This window comes from Manacus candei, unplaced genomic scaffold, assembly GCF_025592945.1.
Source record: "Manacus candei isolate 608988 ecotype Guabito, Panama unplaced genomic scaffold, ASM2559294v1 h1tg000014l, whole genome shotgun sequence".
In the NCBI taxonomy this organism is placed as follows: domain Eukaryota; kingdom Metazoa; phylum Chordata; class Aves; order Passeriformes; family Pipridae; genus Manacus; species Manacus candei.
Window position 1 is genome coordinate 4,900,996 of NW_026138062.1, and position 26,164 is coordinate 4,927,159.

Below are 26,164 nucleotides of genomic sequence, written 5' to 3' on the forward strand. Positions count from 1 at the left end.
ATCTTATCAACTTCATACCTTTCTAAACCTCATCAGATTTTTTTCACTGTCATATAAGCCTCCTAACAACCCAACTCAATTTATTCCTTATAATTTATCTTACAAATTAATGTTTCTTTACTCACCCCCAAAACTAATCTTGCAACAGCTTCCTGCAATTTTTGATACATACTTTTCAGCATTGTTAAGAAAATAAATGTTTTGGAAAAAGCTGAATGTAAAATGATACGAAGGCATATTACTCTTTGCAGTTTTTACAACAAATTAAACATGAAAATTATCTTTATTTTAATGATTCTTTTAATATGATTTTACAGAATGAGTTTCCTGCTTAGAGAGGAAATAGAAATTTGAAATATTTTCTAATTCTCCACTGCAAGAACTTGTGTCTTATTTTTCAGCTGACTTAAAATACATCAGAATTTTATGCAAGGACATTATCTACAAAAGTAACACATAGCAATCCTTTTCACTTGCTTCCATCATAGTAATCCCTCAAAAAACTTGTTCAACATTAGAAGAGGCTACCAATAATTAAATTGTTTTTAAGGTTCTTCAAATGACATTCAAGCTCTATTTTACTATGGATACATTTGGTGTGTTGAACTCCAGACAGCTGGAAAAAGTTCAGTGTTTTTTGTAGTTCTTGGGGAGAGTATTCTGAAAAGAATAATAAAATTTTGGGATACAAAAGGAGATTTGTTTACCCTTATGTGTTTTTCTGAAAGCATGAGATTACTAATTTTATAGAGTGGGGCTAATCTTCCTAGTGTATATATTTATTTGAGTTACATTTTGTTTAATTTGAAGACTATTTTTGTAGTAGTTTTTTACTTGTTACTTCAAAGCAAATAATATAAATAAGACAAATATACATTAAAGACAGCACAAGAATTTCTATTTTGGAATAATCATAAATGCTTTCAGTCATCCCATACATTTTAAAGCCTCATTTTTACCTTCTATGGTGTAGAATTTAATTCCAGTTAAAGCTAGATACTTAGATCCAGAAATATTACATTGCAGATTTCACTCAGTAGAATCTTGAAGTATTGTATACAAGCACCTGCTAAATTCCAGCAGAGCCCTGCCTGGTACTTCCACACTTACTGCTACAGAAAGAAGCAATTAAGAAATCAGATCACGGAATCACAGGTTATGCTGAGTTGGAAGGGACCCACAAGGATCATCAAGTCTGACTCAGCCCTGCACAGGACCATCCTCAAGAGTCACACCATATGCCTGAGAGTATTGTCCAAACGCTTCTTGAACTCTGTCAGGCTTGGTGCTGTGCATTTAATGAGAATTGTTAGCAAGGTACAAATAGGTATCCTTTTTACGTTTTTTTCCTTTTTGCACAGCTTCATTGATAGTAAAAAAACATGTTATAAGCAGGAGTGAAAAATTCTGGATGTGTTACAAAATAAAAGACCAAGGGTTATGGTGTTTCTTCGTTTTATGAGCCCTCACTGGTATCTGCATTCTTTCCCCCTGACAAAGTGATGCATTCTTTCTCTAGCATATAGACCTCTTCAGCTTTGTCATTCATATAAGCAAGGTTTTCTTATAAGCCATTTTGTGCCAAGTTAATACACCAAAGCTTTAAAGGTGGAATACAAGAGGTTTTTAAAATGTTTTAGGGTACCTCCTTTCATACTGTCAAGAGCAACTGCAATCCATTTAAGCCAAATGCTTCATATAAAAGAAGCATTTACAGCAGTAGGGTTGTTACAGAAGCAGGTTATTTTCTACAATGGTTTTGGCCCAGCCCTTTAGTTTTCAAGCATTTAACTCATAGACAGAAATCTTAGCTTTCTCCCTGCAAAGCATAAGTGACAGGTTTTTTATGTAACAGTCCTCGCAGCTTGAATGGATAAAAATACTTATTCAGGCCTTGCTATTTGTTTCTGACTGGCTTGTAATGACTTAGTATTGTGATAATGCAATTAAATACTGCGACTTACTACAAAGTAATGGAATATACAATTGCCATGTGGTTTAGTTTGACTGTGGAATATGGCAAGTGTATGTAATGGATGCTATTCACTGAGAGAAACACGAATGTAACACTTCAAAGTGCAGCTAATCTGGTCTGATAATGATGGTCTGATAATCAAACCATCTATCCTCAGGAATCAGATCAAAGAAACATTATTATCATTATCCAGTCAATTACATTAGGTTTTGAGCTGCTCTGGCTTGACAGGTAAGCAGGGTCTAAATGCTGCCATTGTCATTGTAAGTAGATTGTTTAAACGTGAGATACTGGACAGCCCTTCAGGAACTGGGGGTGCCTCCAGTCTATGTACCATCTCCATCTGGGATGCAGCTGAGGTATAAAGCTCTTCTCCCTAACTTCTGACTTTCATAGGAAGGATGCAGGCACTTTGGCAGGAGGGCAGGGTGCTGAGATGTGCTGCAGAGCACAGCTACCCACAGCATGGCTCTAGCTTTTGATACATTAAAAATGGGCCGGGTTCAATAAAAATGTCAGCTATAATATTGTTTTCATCCTTCTATTTATATACTCTCTAAAATTTGTGTAGTCCTTGTGGTGAAGGTGCAAACATCTTTAGAAATTTTGTATGGGATACATGGTCTTGCTTTCCTTAATCCCATTTTGTGGAGTCTTCAGAAAGAGCTGACAAAGTCCTGTTGACAAGTTCTGACAAGTTCTCTTGACCAAGCATTCATAAATTAAGGTTGAATATTCTTGGGCTAGAACATAGCTGTTTTCATGATGACTTGTCTTCTGAGACATCTTTATGTAATGTAAGGCTGCATCTACATTTCGGAAGACATGTTTGGATCAAATTTCTCTCTAGATAACCCTATTCTTTATTGCATCCTTTGGCATTAACCTATCAATTTCCTTTAATAAAAGGATCATTTTATCTGTTTCAAAATGTAAAAGCTCAGGTTTTGTTCTTTTTTTTCTCCCCAAATGCATGTAAATTCAGTTGTGTTTATTTGTTTCTTTGGTAAGTTCTGGGTATATACCAGATGGGAAACGACAGATCTGCATATCTATGTATAATTCTGACATTTTAAAGTCTTTTTATAAAAACACAAAGTTATATTTATAAGGACCTTCAAAATGAAAATATATCACTTTAGGCAAAATGTTTATGGTTTGCTTATCCACATAACAAGCATTTCAGAGATCCCAAAATATTTATTTTCAATATTGAACCTCTTTTTATGGTTGATCCACTCTCTTTCAAAGCTGTTCAGTTTACACAACTAGTAAATTACTTTTCCATAATTGCTGTAATTACAGTCCTCCTCATGTACTTACTCTTATCTCAGAACTGTGCTACTGCTTAACATTCTGGTAACAGAAAACCTCATGTTTATTTAGGAGGTTACACAGAACACTCTGTAAACTAAAATATCTACTTGGGAAGCTCTCTGTAGTTAATGTAATGTGATATTACTGTGATTTAAAAGGCTGTAGCAATATACCAGCTATACAAAAAGGTTTTGAAGACAATGTAGAGCTCAATGAAACCTTGAAAAGTTAAAGATTTTCCTATTAAAAAGCAGGCTGGAACCATGGTTTTACTATGTAATGGGAAAATATGCTAATAGTAAGAGAAAAAAAAAAGACAGCAATATAGTCTAGGTCCTACAGGACATGGGAAATCCCCATTTCTGTTTAACTGTCTCTGAAGAGACTGTTGAGGTAATGACTCAGGAGTGTACATTGTCTACTTCAGCAAGAAATTGTGCTTTACCCTTCTTGGGTAAGTTTCTTCAAAAGTGGTATTTGCTCATGTGCACAGACTCTTGTCGTTGTGCTTTAGTTCTCACTAATATCTATAAAAGGAGTAATCCATTTATTTAAAGCATAGGTATGAGGAAATAATATCTCATTACCTGAAATAGTAATAATATGGAAGATGGAGAGGACTTCTTCTTTCTAAATTAGAACCTTTTTTTTTGTGTGTGAATTTAATTACAGTTTTCATCTTCAGCTCCTCTAGCAATGTTTTGCTGTCAGTGCCGGTTATCCAAACCTGCTATTAGCATTCTGAATTTCTTACTAAAACACTTCAAAAACACAAGGAAAGAAGAATGTCAATACAATTCTGACATGGGCTGAAGTTGTATTTCTCAGAGATTTCTTCACTGTTGGCTGTAATCACAATTTTTTTGCTATTTTTTCATGGATAGAATGAAATGCAAATATTTTAAAAATGGTATTTGTCTCAGCATCCAGACTAAAGGTGACCTCGTGTAATAATCTGACACATTTACTCCAAGGAACCACCCAGACTTTCTTTGTGCTTCATATTTCGTCATTCCTTCTGTCTATACCATCTTATTTTCTGATAATTTTTTTTAAATTTTGTTGCCGTTATTCATGCAGGAGCCTTCTTATAGAGTTTTTGCCATCTCTGTCAACTTTCTTACATATCCTGCCTAGCAGCCCAGTGTTATAAATCCCATAAGAAAATTCCTTCTTAAATCCTTTTCCTCTATTTTAGTTGCTCTTTTTCTCATCTATTTCTTAATTATTTCCAGTTCATACACACAGTTAAGCCTCTAAAACATTTTGATTTAAGTCTCTAAAATATTTAGTTTACTAACATATAGGAGGATGTAGTACAGCCCACATGTGCATTTCAGTAAGATACTGTGAGATGTTTATTGTAAGATTACCGGAAAATTAAAATAAAGCAAAATCAAAATGTCTTCATACTAGACCATAAAACAATTGGAATAGCAGAAATGTAAGAGTAGAAATTTATACATAGATAATTTTCTGTTTTTCAAAGGGAACTTGTGAACCAGTTATCTAACAATTATTAAAACTAGAATAATGAAGTGGCATATATAGCAGGCATTTAAAGTATTTGACAGTTTATTTTCTATAAAGAGATGCAGGTTTTTTCACCAGTGTGCTGCATATAACTCTAATGGACTGAAGGACTGAAAGTAGACCCTTAAGATGGAGCAACAGGTAAAAGCTTTTACTGCCTGGTAGTATTAAAAGGAGGGAGATCCTACTCTCTCGCCCCACATCTCATCTGCGGTCCCTGTTATGAGCACTCACAGCTAATTTTACAATGGCTTTAGCATGAATTGGATGGTGATCCAATGGGGCAATAAGCCAAGAAAACTCAATAATCACACAGAAAACTAAACTGGTTAAAAAAATAAATAAATTGAGTGGTATGATTATTTCATGCTTGGGTAATGGTCCTGTTCAGAAAAATATGCTATCAGCATCAAAGTGAGTGCAAAGGAATCAGTGCAAATAGAAGCCATATGGTGTCAAAGAGATGGAGAAGAAATAAGTGTCAAGACACTTTTTCAGTAATGGTGACCTCAGCCGTATCATGTAAAGTTAGCATTTTTACTTGAGATATCCATTCCTGGAGTTGATGCTGCTCACTAACCAGGCTGAGAATTTCAAGTAACTTTTCTCCTCATGGTTCGTTTTTGACCAGGTTAGTAGTCTGAAGAAAGCTTGGAAAGCAAATCAGGAGAAGGGAAGCAGAAGAAGCACGTGACTGGGAATGAGATCTCTGCTTTCAGTAGCTTCCAGCTCTCAGATTGGCTCAGCCTTCTTGGGTCACTTCACCTTAGGGATGTTCCTTCTAAATGCACCTAAAAATCTACTGATGAAGATGAAATTAGCATTCCACTTCTTGTCTTGAATTATTTATTTCTGCCATAAGGTGATATTGTGGCATATGTGTTAATTCAGGTAGCTCAGGCCTATCCCACTTCTGTTGGAAAAGGCACAGCAGAAACATATGACAAGGACAGAAGTGTGACTGCCCTGTTCATGGCAGCTGCCCATAGTTTCATCTCTCTGTAGCATCACACTAATCTCTTAGATCACAGCCTGGCTGATATTACTGGCCCAGGGAGCTCTTTCTCTCTCCCTGACACCCTCTCTTCCCACCAGCTCATTTTCACCATGCTGCCTGTCCCTGCTCTGTGTTGGCAGTGCAGTTAGTCTGGTGGAGGATCTCAAGATCAGGGCACTGCTGGTGGTACAGTGGTACAGCCACACAGCTGGCTGCCGGGTGGGCACTGCCTTAACTGGTTTAAGCAGGATGGGTGCCAAATGTGAAAGCATGACCAGACAGCAATTCCCAAATGTAGCTTGCTCAAATGCTGCCTTCACAGGACTAGAACAGTTTTCTGTCACACCTTCCCACTCCATATGCTTAGGACAAAATGCTGTACCAGCCCTGATCACCCCATCCATAAGAGACTGTAGTAACAGTAGTGGCAGATCCTTGTTTCTTCACACAGCAGGACCCACAGGAGGAGGCTTTCAGGCTCTCCTTGTCTCCTCTGAGGGGGATCAGTTGTTAGTTTCTAGGTATTGTGTTGACTCCTGAATGTCAAAAGGGGACTGGGCTATGACTACACCTCACTGCAGAGAATCCCTCAGAAGGGTCGCACTAGACCTACTGCTGTTGTGAGGAAAAAGAATTAAAAAGTTTTAAATAAAAATCTTGCAGTTTCATTATAAATGAGGATACCTAATGCAAGGATTTCAGAATACAGAGCATCTTAAGATGTTCTTCTATTGTTTATTAAGAAGTCTCCTAGCTCATCACACATCCCCTCCTTTGCCATGATGCCAGAACCCACTGGGTGACAGAGTCATACAAATTAGAGAACAAACTCAGCTAAGCACACTCATTAAAAAAACAGAAAAGAAAGAAGCGGTTTTCAAAGAGATCAGCTCTCTGGCCCCCAGTGCTGGGACTGAAACACAAGAAAGTGCAAGGAAGTGTGTCTGGCATCACTCTTTTCTGAAGCAGCATCAGTTTAGATGAACTTAGGTCAGCTAATAATGAAGCCACATCTTCAGGCAACGTTCAGAATTCTGCATGTAAAAATGCACATCTACTCCAATGGCTGGGTGCCATCTTCACTGGTCAGCAGATGCTCAGAGCCCATGAGATCTGTGTTATTTGCTCCCCGTGCTCTTTTGGATCACTGCTGCAGATATCACACACACAGTGAGTTTCTGCAGAGAAACAAATAATTTATGATGTCTTAGGTAAGAACTTCCTAGAGGCAAAATTATCCACATATATGTGAAATTTCAGATAGTCATGATAACTTCTCAAAGTATACATTGAAATCTAAAAATTATGGTCTTAAAAACCGGGAATTGAATAAGCCTTTTCAGATTGAAAGTCATTGATGTAGACACAGAGTCTGAATCATTCTGGGATTTTTGAGATGTCTTAGTAGCAGTTTATTAGTACATAAGCCCTAAACTGTGATAACTAATCTCTTTTCAGGTTTATACCTGCAGGAATTGTACATATAGGAAATCAAACAGATTAAGATTCTTATTCAACATCTCTTCTTGCCTCTACACTTCTTTCCTTAAAAGAAAGGCAATTAACCCATTCCTTCAGTCTCTGTAGCAAGAGGGAAGATGGCATTCTACTTGGAAATATCCACTCTAGCTTCACAAATAATAGATGTGACAGCCATCAGTGAGCTCAATACAGGTTATAGGACCCACTTGGGAGCTCAGGAAAAACAGACAGCAAGCCTAGACTCAATTCTGTGCCGTTATATACTGTAATTAGTATGTAAACCAGATTTTAGTACCTGCACTAAATAAAGCTTCAGTTGCACCTTAACTGCAGTAAAAACATTTGGCAAAGTATCTTATTGATATCTGTGTTTATTGCTCATTTAGTAATAAAGCTTTTTTGATGTAACCTGAATTTTCAATCCATACAAACTCCCTTACTCCAGCAAGCTGTTATGGGAATTGACATGTTAATAAAAAAAGGTGTCACTCTCACTAGGCAAACGTCTTTTCATTTAATGTTCAAATAGTGGGAAGAAATGTGTAGGTCATTACAGAGCTCACAAATATCAGCAATTCACCCCATAAGTTGCTGCAATAATTAGAAAATACTTTGTTTTAATCCAGGAGCTCCATCTGATCATCCACATGACTCCACGGACGCTGTGAAAATTTTCTAGTTTACACATCAGGAAAACAGGATGAAACCTGTTGTTCTGCTGGCCAATGGTCAAGTAAAGAAAAGACTGTGTTCCAAAGGCCTGATTTTTTTCTGTGTTTCTTTGACTCACTAAAAGGTGAGACATACTACATGCAGTGTTGAATCATTATTTCTTTCAAATAGTAATATTGCAAAAAGGTATTTTGGTTGGAATGCTGCCCATTCATATTCCTGGCCCTTCTCTAAAATCTATGAAGGCATTTCTACCATTTCTCCCAAATAAAATACAGCTGGTATTCTTCAAGCACCAGCTTGCTGCCCCTGCTTAAATACAGTTTTTTAATATAAGAACATTTTAACATTCTTAAATTCTGTTAATTAAAATGTCTCATAACACACTCCTGGGAACTCACTCAGTTCCCACACCCTTTCATTCACTAAATAAGAAGTATAAATAAAATACACCCATGTATATAAGGTGGAACAGCACAACTCTAAACCTTTTCTCTTACCTTTCATATACCTTATCTAAATTCTCCTATTTTTTCTCAAATGAGGTCCCCTTCAGTTGTTTGAATTCGGTGAGCTTATTTTATATGCTTCAGAGAAATACTTAGTCATCCAATAGAAATCAAACAAAAGGAATTAAAGGAATCTAAAAATTAAAGGAATCTGATAGATAACTAAAGCTTTGAATAGCTATGGAATTCAAGCTCAAATGATGGAAATTGAATAGCTACTCACTTTCCATTGAAAATAAGGTATTTCACACTTAACCCATTTGCCTTGAATTCTAACTCTTTTGCAAGTTCTATGGCAATATAGCAGTTATTTATTCTATTAATTTCAATAGAATTTCAGTATAAAATAATGAAAAGTAGAGACTGCACATCTAGTAACTACTAATTCAATACCACTTTTACTTTTTATTTTAAAGAGTGTATTTTTACAAGGATTGAAAAGCAATTTGGACTTCCGGAAAAGTTAATTAGTTTTTGCATGTTCCCATTAGGTATCTTCAATAGTTGGAATAATACTTTTATGCCTGAAGGTCTTTCAGTCTAGCCTGAGCTGGAGGGAAAATTCTCAGAAAATCTACCCTCCTTCCCTCAAAAAATCCTCTCCTGAAACACAGTAAGTCAGAGATCTGAGTGTCTTCTGTCTCTTGTATAACAGATATGTGTAGGATATATTGAGTCAGTTTCCAAGAAAAAGATGCTAAATAAAAAGTCTGCAAATAAACTGAGCTGGGATACTCAAACAACACATGAGATAAATGAAGACTGATTTTAGGCAGAACTATTTACTTTGTATGGTATTCCCAGGTCTCTCAAACTTGGTGTAGATTTATGGAGAAGCATTCAAAAATTTGAACAAAAAGACTTCTGATAATGCAGAGATTTTGTGACCAACCTAAAAATCGTAAGATGTATTATCCTTCCTCGTAAATGTTGATTATTTTCATCTGTAGCAAATGCAGTGCTTTGCAGTTTAAATATTTGTTTCAGAAGTCCACAGAGGTGAAAGTGACAACAAAATAGAATGTGTTTGGAAAAATAAGTGATGAATTGTGGCAAGTAGAAACACATTTCCTACAAAGCTGATTAAGCTATAATACAAGACTCCTGTGTGCAACTTGCTCTGCATACTAAAAAACTAAGAGGTGAGCTCAACTGGAAAAAAAACCTCAACCACCTCCAATGAAAGTGTGTATAGTGTCATCAGCTGAAAAGGACCGTGTTCTTGTCAGTTACAGAATACTGTAAAGTCACAAGACTTTACATAATTTGGACCTATATCACCATTTGGACCAAATAAAATAAGTGTGAAATGAAGAGAAAATGAAAATTAGAATTCAGAGTCATGTGCTGCGGGAAAAGCTATTTGTAAGCTTTTGTTTCCCTCTGAGACCATTTATTGTCCAAAGAGTGCAATTTTTGTTGATTTGATGGTTTCTTTCCCTGTAAAGAGTAGCTGTCTAGAGGTTGTGCCTTGTAGCCTGTTCTGCTCGGACAACAGCAACATGGAAGACTGGAAGAGAAGTACCTTTATGTCAGCTCTATCTGGGCTTTTGCTTGGGTTAAATATTGCCAGATTTTAAAAAAATGTGAATCCAACTTGAAACATTATGCAAGACAACCCTTGCCCTATGTATTGGACTTTATGCAGCAGTTCTGCTTTAGGCTTCATGACCTATATACCAAGATATTCTAATTATCAAATTTTTTTGGAAAGGGAAGACAAATCTTGCCACATATTAGAACTGACAGATTTTTATTTTTCTGAACTGAATGGGGGTTGGGGAGCTTGGAAGTGCTTTTACACAAAGAAAAGTAAATACTTGTTTTCCTCATCATTCAGTAACAAATAGCTTGACAAAGTGAAATAATTTCAAAATTACTTTTTAAGAGATATATTCAATAACAGTGGAATTAGATCATCATGTATTGTTCACTTCCATATTTCCATTAGTAAATTATTTGCATCAGTTAAAGTTCTGCCACGCTGTTCCTTCTGATTGCAACCTGAGTAATTTATTATACTTTTATTAAGATTTTATAGAAAAGTTTGATCACAATTGAAATTTCAGAGGCTTCTTAAAAAAACACTAACATATTACCATAATTTTGATTACTTTTAATTTTTAAACTATTAATTTCTATATAAACTCTTCAAAACACACATCAGTCAGATCACTAGGTTCTATAGGTATTTTTCTACCAGTTGCACTTAAAAAATCCAAAGACAATATTCATTTATATCAATAAAAGATTGAAAGATACTGTAAGAATATATTAATTTATATGAGGAAGACCATCAAACTAAATATTATGAGAAGACTGAAAGATGTCTAACAATTTAGAAGTGATTTATCTGAGTGCAGTCAACATGCTAATATGAGAATGTCAGTAATTAATATCTGGAATAAAAGATTTCCATATTAATAAAATTTGGTTTTAGCCATTAGCATAACTTGGAGCAGCCATCTTTCATGACTCCCACAGAAGGGTTTTCCTGACAGAAAATATCACAGGATAAAGTAGAAAGGAAACACAATAATTTAATTTTTGAACTGTTATGAAAAGCTACCAAATAGTAAAAGCAGTGCAAGGAGGAGAACCTGATTAAAGTATGTCTTCAGCACTGCAGATATCAACAAAATTTCAACTGACAAAATATCTATGGATTAATTTTTAGTTTCTCATAAGAAATAAATAATTCTCTTCTTTTGAGTGTCCAAATGAAACACAAATCACAAACTGTAGCTATGTGGGGCCAGAACTGTTCCTGTATCTATATAGGAGTTCCAGTCTATAGCCTATTTATCAGCTTCCTTTCACTCACGTATTAAAATACGAATGCTGAAGTATAACTAAAGGCCAATGGATATGATCCAACAGGTTTTATTAGAACAGTTAAATCTACTGGAAGACCTTCTGTATCATTTCAACTATGAAATTCCAAGTTAGAAGCTTGTGAGCACTGTAAGTTTTATTGTCTCATCCTCAGGATAACTTCTTGCCTTTTTGGCACTGTCCATTCTCCACAGTTTGCTTTAGTGATGGTTTTCATCTCATTCTACAGTTGAACTAAGTGCAAGATGCTGTTGTAGCCTGCACACTGAAAGTGAAGACTGACCTTCATCTCATTTCACAACATCACAGTGAGATGCAGTGCTTAGTTGAAAAACTGGACTCTCTTCTGAGGTCAGCAACAAATACCCAGTGGAAGCAAAAATGCATTCTTTATTTTTCAAGCTGCTATTTTCTCCTACATAGTTATCTGTATTTTAAGAATTAATAAGAAAAGACAGATAAAAAGGCTCTTAACTGCTGCAAATTGAAGTGTGATATTATGAAGATGAGCTCCTACTGACATGGAAAGTTCTGGTGACTACATGAAAAATACATGTCATGGGAGTTTAAACTCCCATAAGTGAACTTGCAATATAAATGACATTAAGGGATGTTGAATGTTACATTACAGGACAGGTGACACCAAATAACACAGAGAAACCAGAAATATAAGAGCTGAGTTTTTCATATTACCTTCTAAACACATGGAATTTCCCCAGTGTATCAGAACACTTTTAGATTTCACTCTTGCAAAAATGCTAAATGAATTTTGACCATAGCAGCTTTGTCATAGCACTCTATATCAAACTGGTTCTCCTGACTACAGAAATGGTAAGATTTTCTGTTAATAAAGTAGAGAGAATGGAGGCAGAAAAAAAAAAGGTCTATGTTTTTCCTAATAATTCCTATGTCTGAAAAAATTTTTTTACAAGAAGAGATAGAGGGTTGACATATTTCAAGAAGGAAGTCCATGGGACCCATATCAGAAAGAAATAATTATTTCCTGAATCTTCTGTTTTACTAAAATTCTAATCTCTCTAATGGTTTTAAGTGTTTGCTCCACTAAATCTGGCACTGATATGGGGTGCTGAGTAGGAATCTTTATCATAGTCTCTTTGCCAAGTCATAAGAAATTTCTAGGCCAGTTGACCCCTATTTACTCTTTTCTATCAGCTTATTTTTAAAAAGTCTTTTAGAAACAAGAATGTTGACAGAGTGTAATCTGTGCCCTTGTATATATATATGGTTTCATTAGGAAAAAAAAGAACATTTTGTTTACATTAAGAAGCATATGTAATAGATATATATATGATATATATAAATATTATAATATATAATTTCCATACAAAGTTATACATTTCAGTAGGTTTTTCTATACTGCTAATAAAGTTTGGAGCTTTTGGCAATATAGGAAAATATACGTATGGCTCTAAAAAGAATCTGCGAAAGCAGTCGAAAAGTAAAGAAAATTTAGTGATTTAGGTTGAGATTGCCTACACATTTGAATTCTTTTAATGAGTTTTGGTTTGAGTTTTTAGTCTTTGGGAAATGTAAAATTGAAACTTTCTCTGAAATCCAAGGACTAAAAAAGAATAATTAAATAATATTAAGAACCCCTCAAATTTCTCATTAATTGAATTTGGCAGATTAGTTACAACCCAAAACGCTTTATGTGTGTGTGTGTGTATTGTTCATGTGCAGCATTAGGATTTACTTGTAAGGAGAAATTAAAGTGGGTTGCCAATACTACTTTGTCTCTGTATGTCAAAAAGAAATATGTGACTCTAAATAGATAATATACTACCTGAGATATTATCCTAAACAGATTAACCTTCATCAAGCAATGGCTCAAAATTATAGTACAAAGCAAATCAATGTCAATTTTGCTTTGACATCATTGTGGTACGTGATCGTTTTTTATTTATATTGTGTAATAAACACAGCAAAGTATTTTCAGATGTAACCAAGTGTTTTGATAGTAGTAAGATAAGGAGGCTACTTGTGGAACAAATTTGCTCTAAGTTACGTGCATCTCTCCATTACATTTACCTGAATAATGGAGAACACAATTTGGCATTTGTTTCTAATGTGAAGTTTAGAGAATCTGAAATAGTTGGTAAATCATTCTACCAGATCATTCAAAATGTGATATATTGTAGGAGTTGGGTTACAGGAAGGATGCTGGATGAGGTATCCTGGGAAATGAAGTCCTGAAGTATTCCCACACACGGGCAGTGAGATGCCCTCGGTAATTGGTCAAGGGAGTCACATGTTACTTTGAGGTGCATATAAAAGGCTAGTCTCATTTGAATAAAAAGGATTTGGTGCTGAACCCCCAACTAGCTAGCTGGGTCCGCGTAATTTATTTACATTTTATATTAATACGCCACAATATATGTTATATGTAGTTTCATGTTTATTTTCAGTGTATGAAAACTGTTTCCTATTTATGCAGTTTTCTGAAATAGATGCAGATTCCAAGACAAATATTTTAAAAGCATAAAAGTGTGTCATGATGCAAAAAAATACTTTCCTCTGATATACGGTCTTAAATACAGCTGAATACAAGCAGAAATAAAATACAGAAAAATGGACAGCGAGAAAAAAAAAGTTGAAATAAAACTGTCAGTACTCATCCGGGCAATGTTCTAATTATTGCATGATTATTTTTTCTCATAAAAATAGGAGTATTTGTAAAACATAGAACTCATATTACATCAAGTTCATCAGTACTGACCAGGTCAAATGATGATGTAACTGAAGATACGTTTTTAGAAATAACATCATTTTCTCCCTTCCTAGTGTAATGCAGCATTGCGTCAATTAAGCAAAGCCAAAGTAGAAAGTTCAAACCAATTAAAACTAAATTTAAACCCCTCTGCTTGGGTAAAATGAAAGAAGTCACATGTTCTTCATTTAGATTTGTACTCCTTAATAAAACCCCCACAATTGCATCAAAGTAGGTCTTTGAGGTAGCTGAACTGCAAGAGCATGGCCAAGTTCTTCACACTCTGTGTGGGCTCCCCTCACAACCATATGCCAGAGAGATCTGCTGTCTCAAATCCCCCAAACCAGGAGGGAAACCAGATCAGGTGAGAGGCACAGTATTTTCCATCTGGTCCCTGGTTTGTGAAACAGGGAGATCAGCACAGTGAGGTTCCTGCAGGATATCACTACAGGTAAACAGGGATTCAGCCCTACATAAATGCAATTAACTGAGAGATCAAATCCTCCAGTGAAAACTCTTTTGAGGTGCTAATATACATGGTAATCTAGGACAGAAAGAGCAGTACTGTTTTATGTACTCCTGGAAGCAAGAAGTTCCTTGAGAGGGCATAGCCATGGACTTGGAAAAGTACAAAATAATAGTAATAATCGCAAACCGCACAGTATTTGAGCAATAAATAATTAACATATTTTCCTGTTTCTAGAGGTATCCTATGTGACATTCCTGTGATAATTCATAGCATTTTAAGAGCAGTGGCAAAACAGCTTCCATAGCACTTCCTCTGAATGTGCAGAGAAATTTGCTATTTTATGCAGCTTCCAAACTGTACTCACATGTACTAGATAGACATTTCCCTTTGATGTAAAATGATGTGAGAAGTGAGAGATGAGGAATGAAAATGGAACTAAGAAGTCATCATTTGGGTCCAATGTTTTCATCATAAAGTCTTTTAAACTTTTTTTGACAATGCTGATCTGTCTTGTTATGTCCAAAAGATGTAGCATCTAAGTGCTGCAGTCAACATAGGGCTCTGTTGTGCCCCATGAAAATGATGAGTATGTGGCTCTCGTACCACTTCAAGTTTTGAGAAGCTTTTTCCTACAAATGGAGAAATCATGGAGTTGAAGAGAATTGTGTATAGATGCCAAAGGCAGAATTCTAGAATGGCTGAATGTGATCCTGTATTTGTAATTGTCACATGAAATGATGATGGGCAATGTGTCACACATATACTAATATCTTTCTAGCCTTAAAGAAAATGGCATAGTTAATCATCATACTTCATTTCCATAAGTCACATCAAAGTTCAGGGGCTCAAGAAGTCTGGTGCTATCATTCCACTAAATATCTGCATCTTCAGATATCCACAGCCCTCCTTCAGGAGCTGCAGTTTTCAAGAGTCACTCTGAGTGAAGCCATTAGCATCCTTCCAGGATGCATCACCCTAGTAACAAGCTGTCAATGGTGTCACTGTCAAGATCAAACCAGATGAGTCTCAGCCCTCTTGAGCCAGTAACTGGAGCACAAGATACCCATAGTCCTTCCAACAGAAGGGAATCCCCTTCTTCACTGACACATCCTGAAGCAAATATACAGGGTAATGGGTGCTGTGAGCTGCTTGTAATAATCTGTATTGCCCCGGGGGGGAGGCACAGAGATTTAAGCAGCAGGCAAGTACTGGTGCTATTTGCATTCTGCTGGCAGTACCACAACTTCAGAGAGCTTCTCTCAGGCTGAATTCATTACCATCTGAGGAATTACAGGCCCAGGTTGCGTATCCTTTATACTTCTGAGGTAAGAGAAACAGTAGGGAAATAACACAGTTCCCCTCTTCTTCACATTATTTACCTCACTGAATGGTGATTGTGGGAACAAGTTAAACCAGCAGCACCTGCATTCAGTTAATTAGGATCAAAAAGTAGTGTTTTGGCCTTGACCATGTTTTGATAAAGAGAGTGCTGTGTTCTCAAAGCAGAAAAACCGCTTAATGGTCTGCATGATAATGTGCATGATTGAAAACAATCACAGAATGATAGCGTGTGTGAATGTGTGAAATCAAAACATCAGGCCACCAAAGTCTTGGGAATTCTAGTTAACTGAATGGCAACACCTGGTGCTGTTTACCCAAAGAGGTTAATAAAAAGGGAATGCAGAGAGAGATTGGTGGAGAATCCTAAAAATGGAATAGTGTGGGTGGGTGCAGTCCCATTCCTTCATTGACAGGTGATGTCTTTTTTTTCCGAGCTGTTCCCATATACTCTGAGTCATTAGATCTTGGTATCGTATTTAAATTGTAGGTGGTGATTCTACTTTTTCTGGGAAACAAGGTGAAAATATGGGATCATGAAGGCTACTGCATATTAGAGAATTTCAAAACTATAGTACCGTAATCTTTTAATTAGGCATTGTCAAGTTGAGTTCACTTTTCATTTGTAAAATTACATATTTTTAACCTGAACTGACAGACTTGTTTTACGATGTTAAGTTTGTGTTTTTAATAGCACTTCAATTGCCTTCTTGTAGGCTACCCATGCATTGTGGAGACTGATGGGCCTGAAACATGCTAAAGGTTTTTTTTTTTCATAAACAACATTAGATTTACATCTGCAAATCTGTTTGTTCTCAACTTCTGAGCAACCAAATTTGCAGTTCAATCACACAACAGAGTACTCTACTTATTTTCCCTTGCTTTTGAAAAACATAAGCTAAAGTGAGTAAAAATAATTCTAAACTAGATATTCTATTTATTCGTATATAATCACAATGGGAACCAAACCCCTTAGAACCCTTCACCAAACCCTAACACTTCAACTAAGGGAACAGACATTGGTATTTAATAATAACTACTACAGTCTGTATAGACAAGAGACTTAAAGAAAATCTTACTTCTGCAACTCTGGAGACACAAAAGTTTCCCTAAGAAATGGCTAGAAAAGACGAAAAGCATTAGGTTAGGATAATTTCCCCTATTTTCATTTCGATGGTTGGCAAAGATAATTTCACTGGAGGTTTCATGATAATTTTCATTCAGGTAGAATGTAAGAAAGGCTGATTTTAGCCTAAGCAATTGTATTGGGTCTGGCTGAGATGGTGTTCATTTCCCCATAGTAGCCCTCACAGTGCTGTGCTTTGCATTGGTAGCCAGAAGGGTGTTGATAACACACCGGTGTTTGGGCTACTGCTGAACACAGCATCAGCACTGTAACATTCCTTCCTTAGTGGAGGGCAAGATCCTGGGAGGGGACACAAGCAGGCCAAACTGACCAAAGGGGTATTCCAGACCATATGATGTCAGCTGAGATATAAAAGCTAAGACAAGGAGCAGGAAGGCAGGCATGCATTGTCTCCAATGGCTGCCTGCTGAGGAACCATGACATGTGCTGAAGCCCTGCTGCTCGGGAGTGGCCGACCATTGCTGCTCATTGGAAGTAGAGAATAAAACCTGCTATCTTTCACTTCACTTTTGCATGCACAAGCTTTTGCTTTGCTTCTGCTTTAATAAACTGCCTTATCTGTACCCACAACTTGTTTTCCATCTTACTCTCTCCCCTGTCGGCTGGGAAGGGGAGTGATAGAGTGGCTGGGTGGGCACCTGGCATCCAGCCAAGGTCAACCCACCACAACAATTAAATGCTTTCTAAGCTGACACTAACTTAAAATAAAGCTTTATATGCAGAGTTTGAATTTTAGGCTGCCTTGACTATGAACACTATCTGTTTTAATATCAGCACAAAATGCACATTATGAACTTTAAATGTTTGCATTCAAGTGTCCATTCTATGGTCATCAAACCAAAATTGATGAATTTCTACCAGAAACTGAATTTGGAGTAATGGCACCCCAGGACTGCAGGAACTTTCTGCACTGCCTCTCCGTGAAGGAAATATCACTTATTTTTTCTCCCAGGGTCTTTATGAGAGGTTAACATATAAAAAAATATCACAGTTTAGTTTCATATAATGATTAAGGAGGAGGGTGGTAGAGGGAAGATATTCAAGTCCCAGGTAACTAAGGTTGCTAAAATCCCAGATTTTAGCTCTTACTTACCATAATTAAGCAGGAACAAGACTTTGGCCTACTGAGAGTTACAGCAGATTGCCAGACTTTGTTCTGTAGTGTGCAAGGATAAATACAAGGGACAGATGGAGCAGATTGTCCTGAAAACTAAGCTAAGGAATATGGAAAACAAAGAGGTGATTGGTAACAGCCAACATTGCTTCACAAAGTGGAAATCATGCCTGACAAATTTGGTGACCTTCTGTGGTGGGGCTACAGCATTAGTGGATAGGGACAGAGCAACTGACATCATCTACCCGAATTGAGGCAAAGCATTTGACTATTTGACACTCATGTCCTGCATGACATCCTTGCCTCTAACCTGGGAAGACATGTATTTGATGGATGAACCCCTCAATGGATAAAGAACTGGATGGATGGCTGCACACAAAGAGTTGCAGTCAATGGCTCATTGTCCCTGAGGAGACAGTGATGAGTGGTGTCCCTCAGGGGTTGGTACTGGGGCTGATGCTGTCTGATATCTTTGTCAGCGACATGGACAGTGGGATTGAGTGCAGTCTCAGCAAGTTCACTAATGACACCGAGCTGTGTGCTGTGGTTAACACACTGGAGGGAAGGGATGCCATCCAGAGGGACCTTGACAGGCTTGAGAGGTGGACCAATGGAAACTTCGTGAAGTTCAACAAAGCACAGTGTAACCTGGGTCACAGCAATCCCAGGTACACCTACAGGTTGGGCAGAGAAATGATTAAGGGCAGCCCTGTGTAGAAAGATGGGGATGATGGTTGACAAAAAATTCAACATGAGCCAGCAGTGTGCACTTGCAGCCCAGGCAGCCAACAGTGTCCTGGGCTGCATCAAAAGGAGCATGGCCAGCAGGTCAAAAAAGGTGATTCTGTCCCTCTGCTCTGTTGAGACCCCACCTGGGGTGCTGTGCGCAGCTCCAAGGCTCCAGCATCAGAAGGACATGAAATTGTTGCAACAAGTCCAGAGCCATGAAGTTGATAAAAGCACTGGAGCACTTCCCCAACGAAGACAGGCTGAGAAAGGTGGGGCTGGTCAGCCTGGAGAAGGGAAGGTTGTGTGGAGACCTCATTGCAACCTTTCAGTATCTGAAGAGGCCCACAGGGAAGTCAGAGAGGGACTCTTTGTCAGAAACTGTAGCAATAGGACACAGAGTAATGGGTACAAATTGAAAGAGGGGAAATTTAGGTTAGATATTATGAAGTAATTCTTTACTGTGAGTGCAGTGGGACACTGGAACAGGGTGCCCAGGGAGGTTGTGGATGCCCCAATCCTGGCAGTGTTCAAAGCCAAATTGGATGAGCCCATGAGCAACCTGGTCTAGTGTGAGGTATTCCTGTCCGTGGCAGAAGGGATTGGGACTAGATGATCTTTAAGGTCCTTTCAAACCCTTAACATTCTATGATTCTGTGATTCTATGCTGTACACTTTAGAGAAAGAAGGGACAAAAAATCTCCAATCTGTTGTGAATATTATCTCAATACGTTTCAGGTGTTTCCCATTTTCGTGAACCTAAAATGTAGTTCCCTACACATACACGACTGTATTTATTAATAGTAGCTGTGTACACAAGCACAAGAAAATAGTATAAGATTGCTATTACAATTCTAGACTGATTTTCCTATGAAGCAAAGTGAGTCTTGAAGACCACAGTTATTCTTGTCATAAGCTACTATAAAAAGTCAAATCTAGGGAGTCTTGAAGGAAAATGTTTATCTTTGTGCTTGCACACAGAAGAGAGAAAACATAGAGACCTGAGGACTTTTGTAAGCAGTAAATAAAACTGATTGTATATTTTCAGCACTACAGCTTTCATTAGGACTAAGTAGGTAAGGTTTTGTTGGGGAGTTTTACTTAAAATGGTCTAGTTGCTCTAAGTGAGACTGCATGGTATACTCTGCCTCAGAAGATCTCCTAAGTGCAGTGTCTGTGTCATACTGATGAGAAAAAAAAAGGGATTCTTAAAGCACAAGAAGAAGACAGTTTATTAGTAATGCAGAGGTGCTGTAATGACAGTAAGTGAAACAACTTCAACACTGGAAGGAGGAGCTTTTGCTGATGCCTTTCAGGTACAATTTTCTTCTCTGGCTGAAGCCTAGCAGGATGGTGGAAGTAAAAGATTTCTCTGGCTCTCTGAGCCTGGATGCCAGCCTTGCAGGCCTTGCATACTGCAGTGTGAACACACTACATGCTGATCTGCCTTACTACACTACAGAACTTGTCAAATGTTGAATACACTGATAGCAAAGTGACTTTCTTTCCAGTCTAAGCAGAAGGATGGCTGTGGACATGAACTAGTGCAGGAGACCGTTGGCTCCTTTCCACAGACAGGGATGCAATCCTGAGCTGTCAGAATCACTGTTATTTTCACATCTCTGTTACTGCACAACCTTTGAAGTGTTTTCCACAATCTCCCATCTATTAAAACATGGGGGTAAGATTAAGGTGAGTCTGATTTATCATTGAATAATTCTTAGGGGGAAAAGAAAAAGGACTTATACTCTCTGCTGTTATAAATAGCCATTCAGTGTCAAACCTCCATGAATTGCATTGCTATGCTACTACACATTCATTACATCTTGTCACTAACTGCAGCAACAAAGCTACATGTCTACATGTCTACAAAAACAAAGCTCAGATAGAGTAACTGATATGATTAAAACAACTAGCCAGATTTTTACTCTTCTGTTGTGCTCAATTACTTATGTAAGGATTATCACATTTGGCTCACAATCTTGCTAGACTTTCATATTTAGTATTATCATTTTTTCTCAAGACAGAAGAAAGTTAACTCCAATGCTAACTGTAAAACAAATCCCAAAAACCCAAATGCCTTATGGACTCTTTGCTATCCCAAACCGGTGATTAAGGCAGCTGTCAGAATGAGAAGTACTTGCTTCCGTGGAAATAATGTTTTTATGGGTATTGATTCTGAAGCTGAATGAGGGCACCAAGAGAAAGTGTGGTGTCCACTTAGGTGGTAGGTGGGCTCATTCTGCAACTGAAATTCCTGCTTGAGAAGAGAGCGGTTAAAGGCAAATAAGTGATCAACTGTAGGGAAAGCCAAGATTAAGAAAAATAAAAGAATCTTAAGATATAAACATGGACTGAAATGGAGATTAGCAAAAGAAAGAGGAGTAACAGTATTGCTAAATTTTAATGTCATTCCCTAAGATAGACGGGTCTGAGTTTTTGTAAGTGAGAATAGTTTTATTTATCTCTTCTGTGTTTCTGTGACAGACTGAATAGTGGGATCCCTCATCCTTATTGCTGTTAATTGGTATGGCTCCATGGAGAAAAGCATAATTTTGACTATATCTGTTGGGCAGTGAGACAGAGAAAACCCCCTTTTCCCCATTCAATAGAATCAGACAGCTCCTCCCTCAGGCAATCTCCTTCATCAGCAGTACAGCTCTTCCACTCATTCTTTTTTTCTTGCATGTGCTAAATTTGCTTGAGACTTTTACAGAGGAGATTATGATAGGTAAACTAACAGGCAAAACTTCAAAAGCAGGCTTTGCCAAAATACACATTTTCAAAATCAGTGTGGCAACTTTACTTTAAATACTTCTTAAATATTTTGTATAGATACCTGGAAGGACTACTTATTCATTATAGTTTCATAACTGTGATATTATGTATTTGTCTTCCTTTCTCAGGCAGAATTCTGAGTTGTAGAGGATCTGCTACAATAAGATGTGCTACATTTGGCTTTTATTGTGCAATAATGAAGGCAACTAAATACAAAAAGTCTATAATGAAACATCACACAAAAAGGACACAGACTTTAAGGTGACACAAACAGGAAATATATAATAAACCATGTGTCATGATACTGCAGCTGCTTCACCTCTTACCAATTTTCACAGTCTATAAAATCTTGGAAAGCACCAGATGTTTAAGGGAAGCTGTCCCACTATCCCCAGCTTTGAAAGTACAGGCAAGATTTATTAGTGTTATATAGATGTGACTTCAGTTCTGACTTCTATATTTATAAACTAGGTGAAACATGCAACACATCCTGTTGTGAGACAGCCTATTTACTTTCTTGTGCTCCTCCTCACTTGCAGATCTTGGCTGTTGCTGGACCATTACAGTAACTACAGAACAATACTAGGATATGCAGTCCAAACTACAGGATTTAGTTACTGACAAACATATCTGAGAGTTTTCTCCTAGTACCAACTTTTGCCAAAATGATCTTACAATGCACAGATTATGAACTAAGCAAAACTATTTTGCAATGCACAGATTATGAACTAAGCAAAACTATCTTGTGTATGAATATGCACTAACATTTGGGATTTCTGCCTATGCAGAGACTGTTAGTGCACAAAATTATCTTTTTTTTTTCCTAGTGCATGGTTCCTAGTATTGGAACAGGGATAAAACTGTTCATGCATAATTTCCAATCTTTCATAGCTCAGCGGTGCTGTAAAGTGCTGCTGTTCGTTTTAATTCAGTGAGTAGAAGTTTTGTTGGGTTTACTACTAAGGGAATTGCATGTGTTATTAGAAAGCCTCTGACAGCTGTCAGAGACAGAGACAACTTGCCTCATTTCAATCTTTCATAAAGGAAGGACCCTCTTCTTCAACAAAGCTGTCAGAGGCCTGAAAAATGGGATAAAACAGCATATCTTTTCCCAACACATGAAAATCTCTGTTCCTTCTCTTTTCTCTTCCCCATAAAGTTACAGAGGGGAAGTTGTATAGTTAGAAGAAAGAGGAAACATGATTTGATGTATTTGTTTGGTGTACTGCCTTGTCATCACTGACTTGCAGGGATAATTGCATAGCAGCCTGCTTGACATAGTATTTAATAAATTAGCACTATGTTTTAACATAATGTACAAGGTTTCATGCAGTTTTTCTTTTCTGAGAGTAAGAAAAATCAAAATGGGAAAGACATTGATGAAGACAAGGGCTTTGAATTAAAGACTCTGAAAGTCTTGGTCTGTAAGCATTTCCATGCTTTCCAACACATACGCCACCCTGCCCAGCACTCGTACTGAATTTAAAGCACCAAAAAATGAAATGTTCTCTTAAGACCTGAAACCTTACCTTCCAGCTTTTGATTTAAACAGGTGCATGCCTTAATAAAAACTGTGTCACTCAAATGTTTGGTTTGTTTTTTCTAAAAGCCTAGATTATTTTCTTTGATTGGAATTAGTGACATTTCAGCTCTTGCTTATTCTTTAATGACAAAGGAAAAGTAGCTTATGCAATGTCTCTAATAGGTTAGCATTGTTTTCCCATCAGATGTCACTCAGCTTGCTGATGATGATCGGACTCTCCTTTTCACACCAGTAATCGGATGGGTATCCCTCCACACAGCGTGGTTTCTGATGTCAACTCCTTTAACTAGTACTAGGTACTGAGAAGGCATGTGTACATGCATCATTTGTTTTATATTGTTGTTTGCATGCTATTTTTATAGCACACTCAATGCTCATTTTCACATTTCATACTCTGATTCATTTTTCATCCTGTTTTCTTCTCCCTATACATCTCGCCCTGCTGAGTAAAGCAAAAATCCATGAATGAGTCAGAATCAAATTTTCAAAGTCACATTGGTCAGTGGGGTTTGAAATTCAGCAGGACGAGATTGCTTGTGTTTTATCTTTCCAAAGTAGAAAATAACATTTCCTTTCTTCAGCCACAATAAAGAAAGTTTTATCTCATTTTTTTCCAGCTGTATTAATTTTCCTGAAATCCAGTCTAAACTATGATGCTAATTGGTTACTGGTGTAAGTAGCTGTTTCTGTTCTTTCTATATTATCATTAGCCTTATCTAATTCCTCATCCCATCCTGTCATCCTATCACAAAAAGCAACCTAAAACTCTTATTTCTTATTATATATTACTCTTCTGGGAGAATTTTTTTTTTTGTGGTGGTGGTTTTTTTTTTTTTGGCTACAGGATAACCGAATGGCTGTTTAAGGGAAATTTCATTCTAATTTTCTTCTTAATTTACTTGAGTGAAGAATTAGGTGAATAAAACTGTAGTAGCAGTTTTCCTTAAATACATACTCTATGCTCCATTCTAACATTTGATTGTGTTTGGTACTTTCTATTCAGTACACTGAAAGGGAGACTGACATATTTTAAGCAAGAATAAGGAATTAATAATTTCTCATGTATGTAACTTTTAAAGTTTTTTGCCTATATACTGCCAGAATTAAGAACAGCATCTCTTGTGATTTATGTTGACTGGATGTTACACAATGTTATTATCTTCTCAGCTTGCAAGAGCCTAGTTTTCAGTTGTAATATATACTATTTCTGCCATGTTAAGATTGTTATCAAATCCTCAACCAAATCTTTCTTGACATTTCACATAGCATGTAATAATTCAGCTCCGAAGCCGCAACACCACACCATTCCTTTTGAAATATGAAATACTAGACATGACTGGCTCAGGGCAGGGCAAACAGTTATTTCTTAATGCAAGCCAGGAAGGTCAGTTAGAAAGTGAGGTGCATCTGCAGTTGCTTCATTCCAAATATTGATCATCAGTGTCTCCTAACCTCACAGAACTCAGCAAATATTTGCTATTACCAGCATTTCCTTCCACTAATATTTAAACTCTTCTTACCTATGAACAGATTCCACTCAGTATCCAAATCAGCCTGATTTGCTAGGCAGCCCTTCATTACATTGAGGCAATAGTTGTTGCAAGGTTTCACAGTGGGAAGTCCTCTGCAGTAAGGGCAGTACAACATCTTCATTAACGCCCGGATGCACCCTGGGGTGGGACTGACCTGCAGAGTTTAAGGTGGGGAAAGAAAAAGAAAAAGGAGGAAATCAATCTCCTGTTTGTGAAGTTCTGGATCGCTGAGATATGTCTCTCAAGCAATAAGTGCAGAAGGGGCAATTTGTGAAAAGAGCTCAACTCTTAATAACACCCTCTTATGAGACTAATTGATTCCTGCCAATTATCTTCATTTAGCACAGCAGTGACTTTCAGGAATGCAAAAATCAACACTCCCCTACTGATGGCAGTGTTTGTCTCTCCAGCCCTCCCCCTCAAAATCTACTGAAAAGTGAAGGAAAAACACCCAGGGAATCAGCTGGACAGTAACTGACTGATCCTAATGTGGAGGATCCTGAGGAGACTTCTCACTCTTCCTATGTAAGCTAGAACTGTCAGTCACACTATCATTGGATTAAAATCTCCTCCTTATCAAAGCACGGTAAATCCAGGATAATCTTGACAAATTTCATAAAATTATTCAGAACTACACCATGACAAAGGGATATCATGCTGTTTTCAGATGAAAATACCCTTCAGTCTTCTCCGAAAATTTCATAAAGATATCAGGCAGGGTTTGGTATTTTCTTGTTTTGGTTTAGTTTGGTTTGGTTTGATTTGGTTTGGTTTGGTTTTTTATGCTTCTAACATCTCAAGTGACAAAAAGTATTATAGACAACAGTCTAATGCATTTCCATTTACATATCAGCACGACACATGGTGAACTGTAAAGAGACAACAGAGACAATGGAAAGACACCCAATGAATTTAGGATTTTCAGTCTAATTTGTTAACACTGGACATGGTTGACAGAAGGAAGTAGTGTGTAGATATAAACTTTTAGCAATAGGTGTTACACTTTGCACTAGAATGGTATGGACTTCCTGGAGAGGGAATATGGAGGCTGGGGAAAGGTTTTTGAGTAAGACTTCATTATTTGTAATGATCCTTTATCTCATCTTTTTTAGTCATCAAAATGCTGGGCATCTTTTCAACAATGTGCCTTTCATGTTCAATGGAGAGAAATAGGTCCTTTTTGTGTGTTTTTTTATCCTTCTCTTGAAGGGTAGGATTAATCATCTTCTGGAAGACATCCACTGAATCCTCCATATCTAAATTTAAATCAACAAATTGGTCACATTTGACTACATGTGAAGTTCCTCAGGTAGATATTATTTTGTTGCTCTCTTTCATATTTAAATGTTCCATCTCAGACTTTTAAAGTTATATGTACTAGTACAATGTACATTTTCAGGCCAGAGTTTCTAACTTGGATTAAAAGTGCATGTTAGGTACTACTCACAATAGCATCTTGTCATGGTGCA

At 37.1% G+C, this 26,164-nt stretch overlaps 1 protein-coding gene across 1 annotated transcript in view; it reads right to left on the reverse strand.

Annotated features, from left to right (window-relative positions):
• Nucleotides 1-26,164, reverse strand: part of GPC6 (glypican 6) — a 755,565-nt gene that overhangs the window by 177,101 nt on the left and 552,300 nt on the right. The window contains exon 4 of the mRNA XM_051779729.1: nt 24,684-24,849. Within this exon, the coding sequence (XP_051635689.1) occupies nt 24,684-24,849 (166 nt within the window). The remainder of the gene's footprint in view (nt 1-24,683; nt 24,850-26,164) is intronic.